At 38.5% G+C, this 19,843-nt stretch overlaps 1 protein-coding gene across 2 annotated transcripts; it reads right to left on the reverse strand.

Annotated features, from left to right (window-relative positions):
• Positions 1–1,765: 1,765 nt before the first annotated feature.
• Positions 1,766–18,085, reverse strand: LOC132103395 (uncharacterized). Of its 2 annotated transcripts, XM_059508475.1 has the most exons (9): positions 17,977–18,085; positions 8,816–9,004; positions 8,581–8,670; positions 7,627–7,713; positions 7,382–7,477; positions 2,595–2,684; positions 2,256–2,312; positions 1,983–2,177; positions 1,766–1,885 (listed from the first exon to the last, which is right to left on the reverse strand). In XM_059508475.1, the coding sequence occupies exons 2-8, from the start codon at positions 8,987–8,989 to the stop codon at positions 2,109–2,111; spliced, it is 663 nt and encodes a 220-aa protein (XP_059364458.1). In that variant the 5' UTR covers positions 8,990–9,004; positions 17,977–18,085; the 3' UTR covers positions 1,766–1,885; positions 1,983–2,108. The 2 variants fall into 2 exon arrangements, with proteins under 2 accessions (XP_059364458.1, XP_059364459.1); XM_059508476.1 differs by lacking the exon at positions 1,766–1,885 and having other exon boundaries at positions 2,086–2,177; positions 2,256–2,666.
• Positions 18,086–19,843: the final 1,758 nt, after the last annotated feature.

A 19,843-nucleotide genomic window follows, 5' to 3' on the forward strand; every position in this document is an offset into this window, starting at 1 on the left:
CAGATATTGAGGGGCCAGGACATGCATTGCCTTATTTGTAAGCATGAGGATTTTAAAATCAACAAGGAACCTGACTGGAAGTCAGTGCAAAGACCTCAAAATTGGGGTAATGTGCTCTTTCGTTCAGACTCCAGTCAGGATCCTACCTTAGCTGCTGAATTTTGCATGTATTGTAATTTGTTAAGTGTGTATTTAGAATATTTAGTGTGTTAAATATTAGGGACCCTAGCAAGAAGTGCATTGCAGTACTCCAAGTGAGAAAAAAAACAAAAGGATTAATAATCCTTTCACTCACAGGAAAATATAACATATGGCAAAGTATAGTGATAACACTTTAGAATAGGTAACACCTATTAGTTGCTTATTAGCATGCATATTACTAGATTATTAGCCATGTATTAGTGCTAATTAAGAACATATTAATGCCTTATTCTACTTGAACTTATTCTACATCCCTGATCTTACCCAATACCTAAACCTAACAACTACTGTACTGACTATTAATAAGCAGCAAATTAAGAATTTAATGAGAGTAATGTCACTAGTTAATAGTTAACAAGTGTTACCTATTCTAAAGTGTTACCGCTAATGAGGAGAGCCAATGAGCATAACCTCACTATTAAAACAGAAAATTCTGAGTGAGCAATATAATGCAATATAGATCATTCTGTACTACAATCTGCAAAGAACACTGTCATTATAATCGTTAGGGTTAGTAAGACACAATATTGCAGTTGTATTACAGTACCAGACTTGTGACCATATCTGTATGTTCCATGCAAAACTTAACCGACATCTGCTCTCCAAATTTATCTATGCAAAAGTGAAGGCAGTCAAACATACAAGAAGTATTTCATAGTAGCCTACTATAAATGTCGATGGACATGATCAGACAACATTCAGTAATGTTCTTTTATCAACATTTACATTTATTGATATGGCATACGCTTTTATCCAATGCGACTTTACAATATTACATTTTATACTTCTAGTGAAGGTTTAGCTAGCTTTTATAGATAAACCTAAATTGAACTAATTGCATAGCACTTTTCTCATTCATTGTGCATATTCAGGAGATGTACTGAATGTGCATGTTTAGACCACATTGAATCGCTAGAAAGTGGCAAAATAATGAATCACAAAGCAAAGTGTGTGTAGTTAAAAGCAGACCTGTTTGTCATCCAGTAACAGATAAACAGCACTTTCTTGCTCTTGAATACTGAATAAGTGTTCTAGATTGATGAGTCAAAAAAATAATGAAAATAATTACACACCCTAAAATTGTGTATTTAAATTACATATACAATTTCCATTTATGGATTAGTTTTAATAAAAACTAATTAACTTAATGTGATGAATGTGTCAGTCATACATGAAATGGTTAAGAAACAGGCAAGATTTCCATACTCAAAAGAACATCATGGCATATTTTATGATTACCTATTTGCATCTTTTTTATTTTATTTAAATAATCACATTTTCAAGATGCATTATCCTCAAGTAATTCAATTAAAAAAATAAAGTTTTTGAAAACAAAAAAAACATTTGATGAATATTCAAACAAAAATATGTATGCAAGTGTTCATCTTGTCATGCAGCACCAGCAGTGTCATCTTCCAGGAGCAGCTTGTAAAGTTCTGGATCCTCCACCGACTGCAAAACCACAAACAAACAAACATGAACACACACACAGCAGCTCTCTGAAACTCTCATGATCAGAGTGGATTTGACTGACTGACTGTCATTAATGCTGATGATTCAGTACCTTTGCATCTTCATCATTCTTGCACAAAGCTTTTCCAGTCAAAACACAGAAACTGATGGTCACACAGCGCTGAAGGACCGACAGCACTATCATCATGATATCTAGTCCTCCGAGCATCATCTAGAGGTGGAAAAACATCAGTGTATTATTAAATAATAATAAAATACACCCAAATATTTGTATAACACTGAAAAAGATAAATAAATCAAATCATTACCTGACTGAGATTTTTGTAATAAACACAGGACTCCAAGTTACTCTTTTTATGAGCAAGCCGGTCATTATTAGATGAATAATAATATTCTTTGTAACAGCTTATTCTGCTTCCCATTGCCAGGTCCATTCAATACAGCACAGCAGCTGTGATAGCCAGAGCAGCACTGACCACATTCAGAGCCACTGTGATGACCAGCTGCAAAACACAAACAATATATATTGCTGGGGTTTAAAGATAAATAAATAAAATCAAAAACTTTTGATTCACACCTACCAGCCTGGGATGGGGAAATGTCACTGCAAGAACACACAAAATTCCAACAACAAGGAACTAAAAGGCAAATCAAACAAATAAAAACACTATTCCATGCGAACATGCTTCTTCAGATTGAAAGTGTATATACAAATCACCAGATTTCACTTTATTATTAATTAGGATTTTGATAAATCATAGAACATTTGAAAATACAAAAATAAAGACATTAATGTAGAGTGTTCTCCAAATCAGAGCAATGTCATAAATAATTCACTTTTTAAATGCACTCACTCATCGTACTGCATGAACTCATTTAGAAACATAATAATGATGATGAGAATGTTTAACAACTCTTACCACACCGTCGATCCAAAAAGCAAAGACGAAGCCGAAACAACCCATCGTGATATTCATGACACCAACCACTATCTGTACAGTCATTACAGTCTGAACAATATTTGTAACATTTTTACAGATGACAAAACACATAGTATAAACCATTAATAAAGCTAATAATATCAAAAAGATCTAAGTATCCGACTCATCCCAAGTGCTGTGTGAGTTTCTGTCGGCTTATCTTCCATATCCTAAAATACATACACATTTGTCTGTCGCATCAAGTACAATCTATGAGCCATTTGCTCCTTAATTTTAAAGGAATGGTTTGCTTAAAAATGACAATTTGCTGAAAATGTACTCAACTTCAGGTCATCTAAGATGTAGATGAGTTTGTTTCTTCATCAGGACAGAACAGATCACATTTGTAGACATTTTGCAGAGTTTATTAGTAGATTTCAAACAGCTGATAAAAACATCACAGTAATACCAAAGGTATCCACACGACTCCAGTCCATCAATTCACATCTTGTTAAGTGAAAAGCTGCAAAGTTTAAAGGGATAGTTCACCCAAAAATCTAAATTATGTCATTAATAACTCACCCTCATGTCGTTCCAAACCCGTAAGACCTCCGTTTATCTTTGGAACACAGTTTAAGATATTTTAGATTTAGTCCGAGAGCTCTCAGTCTCTCCATTGAAACTGTGTGTACGGTATACTGTCCATGTCCAGAAAGGTAAGAAAAACTTCATCAAAGTAGTCCATGTGACATCAGAGGGTCAGTTAGAATTTTTTGAAGCATCGAAAATACATTTTGGTCCAATTTTTTTCAGCATTGTCTTCTCTTCCATGTATGTTGTGAGAGAGTTCAAAACAAAGCAGTTTGTGATATCTGGTTCGCGAACGAATCATTCGATGTAACCGGATCTTTTTGAACCAGTTCACCAAATCATACTGAATCGTTTTAAACGGTTCGCGTCTCCGATAAGCATTAATCCACAAATGACTTAAGCGGTTAACTTTTTTAATGTGGCTGACACTCCCTCTGAGTTAAAACAAACCAATATCCCGGAGTAATTCATGTACTCAAACAGTACACTGACCAGTGGTGTCAAAAGTATTGACATTCATTACTTAAGTAGAAGTATAGATACTAGGGTTTAAAAAGACTTTTGTAAAAGTCGAAATATCAACTCAAACTTTTTACTCAAGTAAACGTGTAAAAGTACTGGTTTAAAAAACTACTTAAAGTATAAAAGTAATAAAAGTAATGTAAGGAAAAAAAAATAATTAAGAACAAAAGCTTAGGCCGCACCACAGGGGCCTATTGTGCACTACCCCACCTCCTCAAATAAACATTTGTCTAAAGGCCATAAGCCATAATGACTATAATGTTATATTAAAATGTTCATGTTAAAAAATTTGGGATGCACTAGGCTACCTGTTTCAGCCGCACATATGCCCATTGAAAATGAACGCACTTTAGTACAATGCAGATACATTAAAGGACTAGAGATATGATGACTAGTTGCCTATAAGTATTGTTATGGTGCAAAAAGTCAAACTTCAGAGGCATGTCATCAATAACCTTTAATAGGATGTAAATGTACATCCAAGCTTAGCTGCAGGAATCTTGAGGGCAATGGACAAGAACATTGGTGCAGGCTAAGAAACAATTACTCTTGTGTGGTTGTCTATATACAATAAACATTATAGTGCTGTCAAAATGAATGATTAATCCAAGTGATTAATCAAAAACTAAAAATGAAAAATAACTCATAATCCTGATACTTTCTTAATTGATAGCTCCCTGTATTCGGTACATACGTCTGCTATGTCCAGTGTGCGGGGGAAACGAGTTACAAAGTTAGTATAGCCTAGTTATCACAACATTGTCAATCGCGTCGTCAATCGCAAACAATAATTTATTCAAACTTCTCGCTACCGAACTACCTACAGTAGCTTAATTTGAGGAGGAAGAAGAGAAAGCACCCATTTGGTAAATGAGCCAGTGAGAAATAATAACTTTTAAGTAGGGTCCGGTGCCATTTCGACACTTTTAAAATGTTACCGGTGCCTGAACCAATACTTAACAAAAAAGAGCCACAAAAAAAACTATGGATAACATTAAAGAACATTACAAATATTTAAAATAAATCCATAGCTTTCACCTTGGATGCTCTCATTTCCCAAGTTGTGCTTCCCTTAATCTAAGGATAATGAATGTATTTCACAATCTGGGTCAATATTTAATACAAAACCACACATAATGTTTCTACTGTATCTCTGTCAATCTCTCTGATATTTAGTTAAGATGAGTGCTGTCTGTCACTGTCTTTAATCAGTTCTGTGAATTACTGTATGCTCATTCTTTATAAAGTAGCAACAATGTAGTTTTTAAAATACAGTACTGTGCAAAAGTCTTAGGCACATTAGTATTTTCACCCCAAAAAAGGGTTTTTAGCCAGTTATTTTATATCTTTTGCTGTAGTGTGTCAGTAGGAAATATCAGTTTGCCATTCATTTTAACAATAATGTAGTGCGATTTTGAATGCACAAGCAGTCTGACAATGGCTAAATGAATGTTTGGAAAGGTAAACTGATATTTTATACTGACACACTACAGCAAAATATATAAATAACTGGCCGAACACCATTCTTTTAAGTGAAAATACTAACATGCCTAAGACTTTTGCACAGTAGCTAGTGTATGTATAAAGTATGTATAATTAAATTAAGTATATTTAAATAAGTGTAATTAAAGTATGTGTTCGTTCATATGTGTTAAGGGCTAGATTTTCGCTGGAGGAAACAGCTGTGACAAGCGAAAACTTTACAGTAGATGAGAAACCAGAGTGTCCTCTGTTTGTGTTTGAGTGCACTCGCGCTGCTCTGCTGCGGTCTGTGGATTGAAGAGCGTGCTGAAAGACAGGAGGAGACCGGTCTGACGCCGGTTTCATATGAAATTTAAGGGGACTGACTCTCAGGCGATCACAAATTTGTGTACAGTTTATGGAGCTAAATGCTACAGCCCTCTAAAAAAGACTAGCGACGCCCGTGCTTCTTGTGTACATTTGGGAGAACCAGGACAAATTTCAATCGATCGCTCAGGCATTTAAAAGGCACCGAAATCTGCGTCCTTATTCAGTTCGGTGCATACCGGTTCCATACCCAACCCTACTTTTAAGAAATATATTTTTTGATAAACGAACCCAAAACTGTCTATGTCCTTGCTGGACTGTGATGTGAATTGTGTCATGTGCAGGTGCGATCACGTACAAACCAATAGGGTGTCTGAATGGTATATGTTTATACTTCTCATCCAACCACGATCCAATTCACTTCATCCAGATGGCGCGATTTATCTGGATAGGTGTTTTTTTTTTTTTTTTGAATGATGACAAGTCGGAATGAAAACAAGCCGAAATGAAATAGCAGTAACGAAGCTATTTTTAAAATGTAAGGAGTAGAAAGTACAGAAACTTGCGTGAAAATGTAAGGAGTAGAAGTAAAAAGTTGGCTGAAAAATAATTACTCAAGTAATGTATAGATACCCCAAATTTCTACTTAAGTAATGTAACGAAGTATTTGTACCTCGCAAATGACGCCATTACGTCGAGCGCAAAAGAACCGGTGAACCGTTTTCTTCAACCGGTTTATTGAATCGAATTGTCCGAAAGAACTACTGGTGATCCGAAAACCGATGCAACCAGTTCTTGACTCGTGAACGAGTCAGTCTATTGTTCGTTATCTGGCTCGGCTCGGTGTTCATCTTCAGTTCTCTCTTCACAGCAGTTCAGTCAGTGTACTGTTTGAGTACATGCATTACTCCGGGATATTGGTTTGTTTTAACTCAGAGGGAGTGTCAGCCACATTAAAAAAGTTAACAGCTTAAGTCATTTGTGGATTCATGCGTATTGGAGACGCGAACCGTTTAAAACGATTCAGTTCGATTTGGTGAACTGATTCAAAAAGATCTGGTTACATCAAATGATTCGTTCGCGAACTGGATATCACAAACTGCTTTGTTTTGAACTCTCTCCCAACAGACACGGAAGAGAGGACAATGCTGAAAAAGTCGTAGTTTTTGCTATTTATGGACCAAAATGTATTTTCAATGCTTCAAAATATTCTAACTGACCCTCTGATGTCACATGGACTACTTGGATGATGTTTTTCTTACCTTTCTGGACATGGACAGTAGACCGTACACACAGCTTCAATGGAGGGACTGAGAGCTCTCGGACTAAATCTAAAATATCTTAAACTGTGTTCCGAAGATAAATGGAGGTCTTTCGGGTTTGAAACGACATGAGGGTAAGTTATTAATGACATAATTTTAATATTTGCCTGAACTAACCCTTTAACTGTAAAACGTCTCTTAATACTGCCACATTACCAGTCCAAAATTCATAATGACGCTTTCTCCAGTGAAAAAAGCCCCCTGTTATCCTCTCACATCACAAATAAGCAACAGTTTTAAGTAAAAACTAACTTAATGGTGGATTTGTTTCTCCCAAACACATAGCTTTCCACTTCAAAATAAATTAATTGTTAGACTGGGGTGGTGTGGATTATTGTGATGTTTTTATCAGCTGTTTGGACTCTCATTCTGACGGCACCCATTCACTGCAGAGGATCCACTGGTGAGCATGTGATGTAACAATAACTTTCTCCAAATCTGTTCTGATGTAGAAACAAACTCTTCTACATCTTCGATGGCCTGAAGGTGAGTATATTTTTAACAAATTTTTGCTGAACTAGGCCTATTAATTTAAGGTGATGGTGATAACAGTAAGTCCCTCACCTGAGTCAATGCAAGAGTCATGCCACAACTGTGACCAAACGGAAGTGAATATTTGCTTTTTCCAATTCTAGATTCTGAAGTTGTGTTCTCCACCAACTGCGAAACCACAAACAAACATGAACACACAGAGAAGCTCTCTGAAACAGTCATAATCCAAGTAGAGAAAAGATAGCTATAAAGATAACTATACAGCCTTCACACCAGCAGATTGTAAAGTTCTGTTAATTATAAGCACAATACTGTACCTTTGCCCTCCCACCCTTCTTGAACAAAGATTTTATGGTTAAAACACAGAAACTGAGAGCCACACAGAGCTGAAGAACTGGCATCACCTAGAGAAAAAGTGGGTGAATTTATAAATTGCACATAGAAGGGGAATTTTTATATTAATATACACCCATATTAATTTCATAAAATTAACAAATTTCACAAAACTACTCCATATGATATACAGTACAGAGCAAAAGTTTGGACACACCTTCTCATTCAAAGAGTTTTCTTTATTTTCATGACTATGAAAATTGTAGAGTCACATTGAAGGCATCAAGGGCTATTTGACCAAGAAGGAGAGTGATGGGGTGCTGCTCCAGATGACCTGGCCTCCACAGTCACCGGACCTGAACCCAATCGAGATGGTTTAGGGGTGAGCTGGACCGCAGACAGAAGGCAAAAGGGCCAACAAGTGCTAAGCATCTCTCGGGGAACTCCTTCAAGACTGTTGGAAGACCATTTCAGGTGACTACCTCTTGAAGCTCATCAAGAGAATGCCAAGAGTGTGCAAAGCAGTAATCAAAGCAAAAGGTGGCTACTTTGAAGAACCTAGAATATGACATATTTTCAGTTGTTTCACACTTTTTTGTTATGTATATGATTCCATATATAATTCCACATGTGTTAATTCATAGTTTTGATGCCTTCACTGTGAATCTACAATTTTCATAGTCATGAAAATAAAGAAAACTATTTGAATGAGAAGGTGTGTCCAAACTTTTGGTCTGTACTGTATATGTGTGTGTGTGTGTGTGTGTGTGTGTGTGTGTGTGTGTGTGTGTGTGTGTGTGTGTGTGTGTGTGTGCAAAAGTATTCAGAAGTCTTTGTTTTGGTTATGCTACAGTCTGATGCTATATACTGTTCACGCTCATTTTATTGCTTGATCTGATGTAGAAACATAAACATGAACATAAAGAGGAATGTCTTACAATACTGCTGGGCGAATTGTTAACAATAAAGAAGATGATGCCAAAAAGTCCCAACACAAGATTCATGACTGCAATTACTATCTGTAGACTCTACGGAATAAGAGAACAATATTTGACCTCCAGCTTTGAAACTTGAAATGCAAAATTAAGAGTACATATATGGGAACGTATGTAAATCTGATTTATTTATTTTGAATGACATCAAGATTTTAATCAATGCAAGTCTCTCACTCACTCCAATTACTCTCTGGGTATCTGTCAGCTTCTCTTCCATTTCCTGAGATGCAAAACACACTGGACCGTAGCACAGAGAACTCAGAATGTGACACAGTAGGGGCCATCTGCTCTTTGGGTTTGAGGTGGCAGTGATGACCATCAAAACCTCACCTTGAGACACTGTCAGAGTCATGCTTCAACCTTCAACCTTCACACATGACAAAAGAAACAAGTAGGACTCATGCATCAGAAAATCACAATGACAAAAATTTAATGTTTCTTAGTCATGTGAATTCATAAGTTTGTTTTCCTATGAAGGTAAATCAGTAGCTAAACTCGAGAGGTTGAAGATATGAATGTGAGAACTTGTCATATTAATATTTGTATTTGTAAGTTAAAATTTACACTCACAGCTCTGATGTGAAAAGTTGAATCTTTCAATTTGCACACACATACAATGATCAAAACACCCGTGTTTTGAATTGGAAGTTGTAGATTAATAGTCACAAATGTGTAGAATGACATTCACACAAAGAAAATTACATACACACGTTTACGACATATTTACTTTTGCACTTCAGTTTCGCTGCACAACGTCAAGTCGGCACTTACAACCTCTCAGATCTGGAAGTACAAGTTCAAATCCTAGCGCTCTGACTTTTGCTACTCTTTTTGCGGTATTCTGTTGCAAAATCTCACTTGTGCACTTGTATATGCAGATGTGAGAGAGCAGAGCTGGGGGCGGGGCTTTGGTGCGAATGAAGACATTTTATTGGTCGATGCCCGACCAATGAACAACACCAATTGTTTTCACTGAATATTCTTAGCTTTGACAGGATTTTAAGACACTGCATTCATTTTGCCATTCAGGTATTATCTAGTAGACAAATAATGCAACATATTTTATATGTATATCCCACTGCATATTGCAAAGTAAACTCGCTGAACCAGAGCATGCTTTGATCTCACCGCCACGCGATCACGTGGTTCATGGAGCTATCAATAGTACTAAACTAAACATTTTGTCAATATGCTTGAATGTATTAATTGGGACAGACAGCAGTTTCATTATATTTGCAGCGATTTCTAGTAATTTGTAACACTTAAAGTGCATTGATTATGCATGGATAACTACGTTGACTAATGACTATGCGTTAAAATTAGTGATGGGATTTATGGCTCTTTGAGGGGATCCGGATCTTCGCGATCCGTTCCTCTCAAAGAGCCGTTCAAAAGAACGGCTCTTTTGGCTCTTTTAAATATTTAGTCAGTTTTAAGAAGCCAGCTTGGAGCCATCTCAGTTTATCCTGGAAATAATCACTGGGAAGAATGATGAGGTGAGATTTGTAGTCAAATAATTAAAACTCAGATATCACACACCAATATCTGAGTTTGAATTATTCTGAAATATTGATTATTACCTCATTTGTCATGTGTGGACTATATTCCATAGGGTTGCACAAATCCCTCTGCTTAGACAGTGACATCACTATTTTGGATTTACCTTTAGTACAAAGTGTGTGTGTGTAAAGCTACGTTGACTTATGTTATTCATACAATACCTCGCGAATAAACATCAAAAAGAAAGCCGGCTGCAATGAATTTATGTGCAAAACAGCTTTTACTACAAACACTTCCACACAAGAACATTGTTATCACACAAGAACATTTTGATAGAAAACAAAAAATATTTAAAGTTAGAATAAATAAAATGGAAATGTCTACATACTACATACAATTATATGGGGTTAGAATTGTTGCTTTATTCCAAATAAATAGATTATGATCCACAAATAAATGTAACAAGATTCACAAAAATATATCAAATTCACAAATAAATGTACAGAGTTTAAAAAAAATATATAAAACTCACAAATAAATAAAATCAGATTTGCAAATAAAAATATATATATTTACAAATGTGTTTAATGTCACAAACACAACTCTACCTGGTATTTATTTGTGAACCACTGTCTGTGCATTTGTAAATCACTGCACGCATTTGTGGATCGGTTCCTGTGCATTTGTGGATTTGAAACACTTCTAGCGTCGACGTGCAGATAAATCCACAAATAAGTGGACTCCACCCACCGTTTACTCAAGCCAATCAAATAACGGCCACATTGAGCTGACCAATCGTAGCACGTTATCGCTTCAACCAATCACGTTTTGGCTTAAATCCAGGGGGGGGGGCGTCTTGCCTGATCGGCCATGTTATGCGTACTTGTCTGTAACGTTACTTGTGGACTTGTGAAATGTCATCAGTCGCTGCCCAAGTACTGTTTCCCTTTTCAAAGTTCACATCTAGCCAAGTCCAGTTCAAATCCCCGGATGTGTTCTTGCTCCGCTCCTTTTACCGAGGATGCATGGAGAGGTGACTTGTGCGGACTTGATACGGGCCATAACCCAGAATTCAGCTCGAACCAGGTTAGCATCAATGGCGGAGGAGAAAACTCACAACTGTAAGTTATACATTTCGAAATACTATTGTTGTTTTATCACAAAATGTAACGTAGTTCTAAGAGTTTTGATGCCAGAATGTTGTTTAAACTTCAAAGCTACCGTCGAATTTTAAGGAACTATTTGAAAATTTGCTCAGACGATTTCGTTACGAGTTGAAAAGTAGCCTAACCCTCGACAAGTCCTCCAAAAAAGTAGCTAGGCCCTGTAACATTTTGTAAAATATGGGGCTGCCTGTGTTGATTCTGTAGTGGATAAACATTTGATATATTTTGCTTTGGGTATATCTAATGGGCAATTGTTTTGCCTGAGGGAAAAGTTTCCTAACTAACGTTTGCCTAACGATACTTATATCAAATGCAAACCTTATTTTAGAGTGCTCTTGTCATTTTAACCAAATAGTTTGCTTGTCTTTATTTAAATTTTTTTTACAAGTTCTTTTATAATTGTATTATTTTTCATCAACTTAAATTAAGCATTATTTTTTATCAAGGGACTGCTGAGGAAACTCGGGCCTTGATAGAGTGGCGGGCGGCCAACGAAAGGCTTTTCACCGGGAGGCGCAATTCCTCCAAAAGTTGATGGGAGTGAGTATTCATTTTGAGTGCTTGTATAATTCCCTGTATGTCTGAAGGTTTGGAGCTAGATTTGGACAGTCTTCATCCATAAAAATGAATACGTTATTGAAGTGGAATCATGTAAATCTTTATGGTTTTGTTTTGCCTATAGGCATTTTGTTCCACTTCTGGTTTGGCCATAACTGCCAAACAGGCAAAGAAAAAATTGAATAACCTAAAAGATAAATACAAGGTAATCTGCCTGTTTCTCTACTTTCTGTTACTGAAAGAGGCTTACCAAGATGTGTGTAAAGACTTTCCGGTCATATTTGAAACCTAACATAGATGCATTGGCCCTTACATTTTATTTTGTAAAATGTAGTTTACTCCGTTTACATTGTTTACTCTGAGACTGTAAAAAGAATAGTTCACCCCAAAATGAACATTCTGCCATTCACCTACAATTTTAAGTTGTTTCACACCTGTATACACTATTTATTTATTCTTTTTTTTTTTTTTTTTGCTTTACACAAAGGAAGAATATTTGTAACCTAAGAGTTCTGGGGCACCACTGACATGTGTAATTTTTTGGTGCCTCAAACTGTTAGGTTACAAAAATTCTTAAGAATATCTTTCTCTGTGTAGAGCAAAAATAAAAAATGTCTAAAAGTGTGGAACAACGTGAGGTGAGAACATGACAGCATTTTGCTTTATTTCAGGAGCTTAGGGACCCACCCACAGGAAAAGGGGTAGAGGCCGGTAGTGTGACTGCTGCCACCTGGCAGTGGTACACTGCAATGGATGCTGCACTCCAGGGGCAGCACTCAGTTACTATGCCCGTAGTTGTTGCATCAAACCCACTGCCACTACAGGTGGCTCAGTCAGCACACCAGGTTCTACCCCTTCTGTGGAAGCCAGGAGTAGCCAGCAGTCAAGAAAGAGGCGACGGGACAGCCAGGCTCTTCTTGAGTTTCTAAAAGAACAGGCAGAGAGGGAAGAGGAGAAGGAGAGAGAAGCATTGGCGAGAGAAGAGGAGAGAGAGAGGGCAGCAACAGCCAGAGCAGAGACATATCTGTCTCTGTTTGAAAAACTTAATAAATTCTAAATTAATGTTGTATTTAATGATAAATGATTTTATATAGATTATTTGAATAAAAAAAAATAAAAAATGAATGTTTCAATTTCAACCCTGGCAAATCATTGTTATAGCAACAGTGTATTCTTTATATTTACAACAAAAACACAAATAATATAAAATAATGTAATATCCAATGTCTATAGTGGTATACAATTATTTACAATCATGCAGTTAAATCTCAAGAAGAACATACCAAAATTAAGAAAACGTATAAATGTATCTATACCCATCTACTTGCACATTTATTCATACCTATCTTTCTAATTAATGTCATAGCTATTTCAACTGTTTATGTTGCTCTTTTAATGAACATGACAACATCTGGAAAGGTTTACTGTCTAGATGTAGTACTGTTCAGTTAGACACCCAGGCAGTTCCACGGGAGAAGAAAGCTGCGCAGCCAGACGTCCTCGGAGATGGTTCCCTGATAGGTCCCTCTCACCCACTGCTGCATTCTCACCATCCTCGCGGTCTTCTTGTCCTTGGCTTTCCTCCTCCTCCTCCAAGAGATCACCTCCCATCACACAGATGTTGTGGAGGATACAACAGGCACCAATCACCTTTGGGGCGAACAGTGGCCTGATCTCCAGGGCCCGCAAGAAAATTGCACGCCAGTGAGTTTTTAACATCCCAATCATCGAGTATATATATCCCATCATCGAGTGCGCTCGATGATGTTCCGTGCTTGTGCATAATGCCTGTTGTATCGGGCTTCAACTTGGCCTGTTAATCAAAAATCGTGTAGAAAATGTGTAGTGTATTGCAAATTCATAACAGTAAAAATTTGGTTTATCGTGTGTGTCTGTCTGTCTGACATAAAAAAAGTGTTCTTACTTGCGACAGGCTGGCGGTATGGGGTCATGATTGCAATAGGATGCTGCAAGCAAGGGTATCCCCCATCTCCCAAAAGATAGTATCCAGCTGGTGAATACAGAGCCTGCTGGTACATTGGTGATCTGCGCAGCACAAGGGCATCGTGTACAGAGCCTGGATTGCCAATATACACATCTATAAATATGCCTTTAGCATCACAGGTGCACTGTAGAATGATGGAAGGGAAGATCTTTCTATTTATGTAGCATCTTTTTTGTGGCATTGCAGGAGGAACATTCCTGATGTGGCACCAGCAGCACAGCGGAATGCCTCATGGCCAGCAAGGTGAGCAAAGCCACCCCCCACCTCATCCATTTCCTCTGCTTTTGGAAAATGAATAATTTTGTGGAGGATGGTCATCATCTCCTCCACAACATTGTGAACAGTCCTACAAACTGTTGAAAGTGGCATGCTGAAGTCATCTGATGTGACCCTGTAGGATGCTCCACAGGCAAGCCAATAAACCGTAACAAGTACTTCAATTTCACGGCTCCATCCATGGGCTTTTTGACGGGGCAGCATCTGTACCAGCATGTTGATGCTGTTCCTGGAGAGCCTGAAAGCTGGCTTTAAATCCTCTCCAGAAAAAAACTTGACCAGGATTGGTACCTGGTCATTGATCTGTGAATACCTGCGAGTGGGACTTTGTTCCTGTTAAAATATATAGATAATATATTAAGAATGTTTTTACTTTTGTTGTATTATGTATTTGTTATATGTATTGCTTTTAAAAAGTTGTTACTATATGTACTGTCGTTGCATTGTATTTATTATATTTTTGGATTTAATATAAGCTATATACTCAGTTGTTTTAAGGATTTTGTCTCAAATTTACTAAAATCTGCCATAATTAAATCTCCCTCTAACATTTGCTCTTTTCGTGAAGTATTTCTTTATACTCTATTTCGGTTTCATTCATTTATTGATAAGCTCTAGCACAACATTCATCCCAGAGTCTAAAAGTTGTAGCCTATATGATTATTATAGATATTAAATTGTCCTGTTTGTGTTAATGCAGTAATATGATGTGCACCTAGCTATATAAAGATGATAAACTATAAACTTATTTGAGCACCACAAAGACAAATACAAGGTGTGTGAAGTGTAAGCTAGTTAATTTAAATGTTATCAACTGTCAAACCTATTGTACTTGTCAGTTTATTTGGTATACTGAAAAATCTAATGTAGTCTCATTACATCCCTGCAATAGTTTACATAACTTTTTGTGAGATAGTACTTTGTAGTCTGTAAATAGGGTGCCTATATGATACATTATAATACATTTTTATTATGACTTTTCATTTGGATATACCTAACTAAGTCCACATAAGTATATGGGCAGTTTATGAAGAAAGAATAATTAGAAAAACATACAATGCTAGAGAGACATGCTAATATGGCACCTCTCTTCGCCATCCTCCGCTGCATCCTGGCTTTTCTTTGAAGGATTCGTCTCCTCCGTTCGGCAGCCTCCTCTTCAGCATCTTGATAAATAGCAATTGCAATGGCAATCCTAAGCTGTTCCATTTTGATTTACACTTATTTACAATTGATTTACACCTTTCAACCGTTTTTCCCGCTTTTTTATTTAAATTGTAGCTGAGTGGGTTTATTGCTAGATTGTTCTTAATGAAAAGAGGCAGTTGTTTCCACATATTTTATTTATTTTGAACGACGTAAATATAATCACAGTATTGATGTTACCTGAACCACATATTAATGTTTAATAGTTTTTAAAATAAAAAAGAGACAGTCGTTTAATATTATATTCAATTTCATTATAAATATAAAGTGAAAATAATCAGAGTAGGTACATATTAGTTTTTTAATACTAATATATTTAATATATTGAAAATAAAAAAGAAGTTAATTCAAGTAAAACATGCATGCTGAGTGAAGCTATCAAGTACGCTGCCGTTCCATTTGTAGAATGACTGGACTCGCGTCCTCCCGTCCTCGAGAGTTCGTTCTTCTGAGTCCAACTTGGCATGTCCAAACTCGGAAGGACGGAAGTCCAGACTCTGCGAACTTGGTATTGAGAAATGCCCTGACTGTCTGTTGTTGGTCTCAAGTTCGGTGTCTATTCCCGCAGTTCCCCTGGCTGTAAGCCAAAACGTGATTGGTTGAAGCGATAACGTGCTACGATTGGTCAGCTCAATGTGGCCGTTATTTGATTGGCTTGAGTAAACGGTGGGTGGAGTCCACTTATTTGTGGATTTATCTGCATGTCGACGCTAGAAGTGTTTCAAATCCACAAATGCACAGGAACCGATCCACAAATGCGTGCAGTGATTTACAAATGCACAGACAGCGGTTCACAAATAAATACCAGGTAGAGTTGTGTTTGTGACATTAAACACATTTGTAAATATATATATTTTTATTTGCAAATCTGATTTTATTTATTTGTGAGTTTTAAATTTTTTTGTGAAACTCTTTATATTAATTTGTGAATTTGATATATTTTTGTGAATCTCGTTACATTTATTTGTGGATCATAATCTATTTATTTGGAATAATGCAACAATTCTAACCCCATACAATTACTACTGTAAACTTTGCAAACATCAGCCCCTTCAAGTCAATGAACAATAACAAAGTGGGCTGCAATGAATGTCTGTGCAAAACAGCTTTTTTTTCAACGCTCCTACCCAATGACAGAGGCACGCAGGATGTGAAGGACGTGAAGGATGCGTGCACAACTAATAACTAATATCATCACGCTATAAAGGGTTGGACTACGCTGGGTGCGCCCCTCCCCCTATAACTGTTCTGTCTCGCGGAGGAGCTCATTTGTGTGCATCTGTGTGAAACACGCATAGGATAAAAGAACGACAGAAAGAACGGCTCCCCTCCAGCCGCGACTCGGCTCCCATCGTTCATGTTTATGAGCTGTTCAAAAGAATCGGTTCGTTCGCGAACGTCACAACTCTAGTTACAATAGCATTTTATACTGGAAAATGGAACAGCATTATGTTCTCATACTCCTCCTTGGCAGTTAAATGTGACTAAACAATTAAGTGTAACTTTTAACCAATAAAATAACTGTACTCCTTGTTGATGTTTAATAAATACATGTATTTAACTCTACTAGTTGCTCAAAACAGTATTTCTGGTCATAAGTGCTTATTTTTTAGGTTTTGCTGTTTAATTTACATTTAGACATTATTAAACACTCGATTTTTATTAAAAAAAAAAAAAAATAATAATGTTGCATTTAAAAAGGTTCATTACTGACAAGCAAATTGGGAATTTAACCCAATGAAGAAGTTAAAATTATTTTTACAAAACATAAAAATAATAAAAACAGCATTATATTGCAACTCTGGTAGAGTGGTATGCAGTGGGATATACATATAAAATATGTTGCATTATTTGTCTACTAGATAATACCTGAATGGCAAAATGAATGCAGTGTCTTAAAATCCTGTCAAAGCTAAGGATATTCAGTGAAAACAGTTGGCGTTGTTCATTGGTCGGGCATCGACCAATAAAATGTCTTCATTCGCACCAAAGCCCCGCCCCCAGCTCTGCTCTCTCACATCTGCATATACAAGTGCACAAGTGAGTTTTGCAACAGAATACCGCAAAAAGAGTAGCAAAAGTCAGAGCGCTAGGATTTGAACTTGTACTTCCAGATCTGAGAGGTTGTAAGTGCCGACTTGACGTTGTGCAGCGAAACTGAAGTGCAAAAGTAAATATGTCGTAAACGTGTGTATGTAATTTTCTTTGTGTGAATGTCATTCTACACATTTGTGACTATAAATCTACAACTTCCAATTCAAAACATGGGTGTTTTGATCATTGTCTGTGTGTGCAAATTGAAAGATTCAACTTTTCACATCAGAGCTGTGAGTGTAAATTTTAACTTACAAATACAAATATTAATATGACAAGTTCTCACATTCATATCTTCAACCTCTCGAGTTTTGCTACTGATTTACCTTTATATTCTCCCCTCCCAAACAAGTTCTATGCATAATTATTGAAACAACATTGCTGGCAAGTCAGACTACATCGATGATTCAAGAGGAAGTGAACTCTCACCTGTGCATATTTGCTATTAAAGCAAATGGTTGCGATTGTAACACTTTTTTACTTTTAAAATGGTTCTTACTTTTCCAATAGCATGTGAAATTTATTTAGACTCACCTTATGAGTAATTGTATATATTTTACTGTCCAGACTGTGAGATAGCCTATACTCTTCCCTGATGTGTTGAAGGTGGGTCTGTTTTGTCCCTGGTTCCTGTCAGTGTTTTGCTTCCTTATTGCTCCACTTAAGATATTATAAGAACCCAAGTGTAAAGAACAGGAATTACAGGATATCATTGAATACATAAGTTCCCTTTCGAGAGTACTCTCGTACTGCGTAAGCTAGCTTACGCTATGGGAAAAGGTCCCCTTTTCTCGAGAATATGAAGCCAAAAATTATCCTTAATTTTTAATAATGTAAAACGCAGTGCTGCAGCACAGCAGACCTAAGCGAAGCGGCTCGCGCGCTTATTGGCTGTGCTGTGGCAACTGCAGCAACCTATGGTGAGGCGGCGGAGAGGAACGAACCAATGGGGGCGCTTCGCGCCCATTGGACGTCAGAGCGCGCCAAAATAGGCGTGGCTGGAACTATATAAGCCGCCGCTTTGCCATAGGGATCAGATTTCATCTCCTTCAGCGATCTCACCTGCACTTCACTGTCTTCTCCGGAGAAGCCTCTACACGCCGTCGAAAAGCCTCTCAGCGGGATAGCACTGCAACGCAGATCTGAGGACGTCGGCTCGTGCTTCATCCCGACGCCGCCTTCAGCATTCGCTTCCTGCTGCGCCATCTGGCGTGACTATATCCTTTAAAAAGCTAAGTGTGTTTGCCGCTGCATCACACTTTTTCGCAAAAGAGCAAATTTCGAGGCGTTGTTTCAAATGCCTCGGGCCTGCGCTTCCTGCCGAGGCCCTCTGCCCAGCAAGGACCGCCACATCCTCTGTGTCTCCTGCCTGGGCCGCGAGCATGCTGAGAATGCACTCTCCAAGGGCGGCTGCCCTGAGTGCGACAACATGGCTATATCGACCCTGCGGGCTCGATTAGCTCAAACCAGCCACGACGCTCCACCCGCTCCGCCTCTTCTCTCTCAAGTGCCGCGTAAGAAACGCAGCGATCAGAGAATGCCTGAGCACACTGCTACACATGAGCTCACGCCGGAACACTCCCCGCGTGCCTCGCCCGCTCTCTCTCCTTCGCCTGTCCTCTTCGTGGACGAGCAGCGCCAGTCTCTGCTCACCAGCGCCCCCTTCTCCTTCGGAGCGCCTGAGGCGGAAGAAGACAGACACGACAGCCTTTCTCTCGCCGCGTCCAGTAGTGAGGAATGGTCGGGCTCCATTGCGGACCCCCCCCCTCTACAGCCCCCAGCTGCACCGGACAACGCGCTGATATCGACGCGGAGCTTACTCGCGCGCTTACAAGGGCTGTCAGCGACCTTCAGCTCGACTGGTCTCCTCCAGACGAGCCCGCTAAAAGCAGGCTGGACGAATGGTTCTTGCAGGGGCGCCCTTCGGCCCCTCCGCAAAGAAACGCCCCCTTCTTCCCGGAAGTTCACGATGAACTCACGAAGTCGTGGAAAGCCCCATTCTCCGCACGTTTGAAAACTTCTGTCTCGTCAGCGCTCTCCTCTGTCGACTGCGCCCGAGACCACGGTTACGAGAGCCTCCCCCCTCTCGAGGAGGCAATTGCTGCACACCTCTGCCCGCCCTCAGCCGCAGGATGGCGGTCGAAGCCCGTGCATCCATCCAAACCGTGCCGCACCACCTCAGCTCTCGCTGGCCGAGCATACACCTCCGCTGGTCAAGCTGCTTCGGCTCTACACACCATGGCTGTGCTTCAGGTTTTTCAGGCCAGACTTCTCCGTAACCTGGACGAGTCTGCCCCAGATACCTATGATTTTAAAGATCTCCGCAGCGCTACTGATCTAGCCCTGCGTGCGACAAAGACCACAGCACAAGCGATCGGCCGAAGCATGGCAAGCCTCGCTG

This window comes from Carassius carassius, chromosome 24, assembly GCF_963082965.1.
Source record: "Carassius carassius chromosome 24, fCarCar2.1, whole genome shotgun sequence".
NCBI lineage: Eukaryota > Metazoa > Chordata > Actinopteri > Cypriniformes > Cyprinidae > Carassius > Carassius carassius.

What these genes read in the sequence shown, in the direction of transcription:
- LOC132103395 (XM_059508475.1), bottom strand. Translation starts at nt 8,989, where the DNA reads ATGACTCTGACAGTGTCTCAAGGTGAGGTTTTGATGGTCATCACTGCC. An exon ending in ACAATTCGCCCAGCAGTATT is followed by an intron (nt 7,714 to 8,580) that starts GTAAGACATTCC and finishes CTTTTTCTCTAG; the next exon opens with GTGATGCCAGTTCTTCAGCT. An exon ending in AGAAGGGTGGGAGGGCAAAG is followed by an intron (nt 7,478 to 7,626) that starts GTACAGTATTGT and finishes GTGGTTTCGCAG; the next exon opens with TTGGTGGAGAACACAACTTC.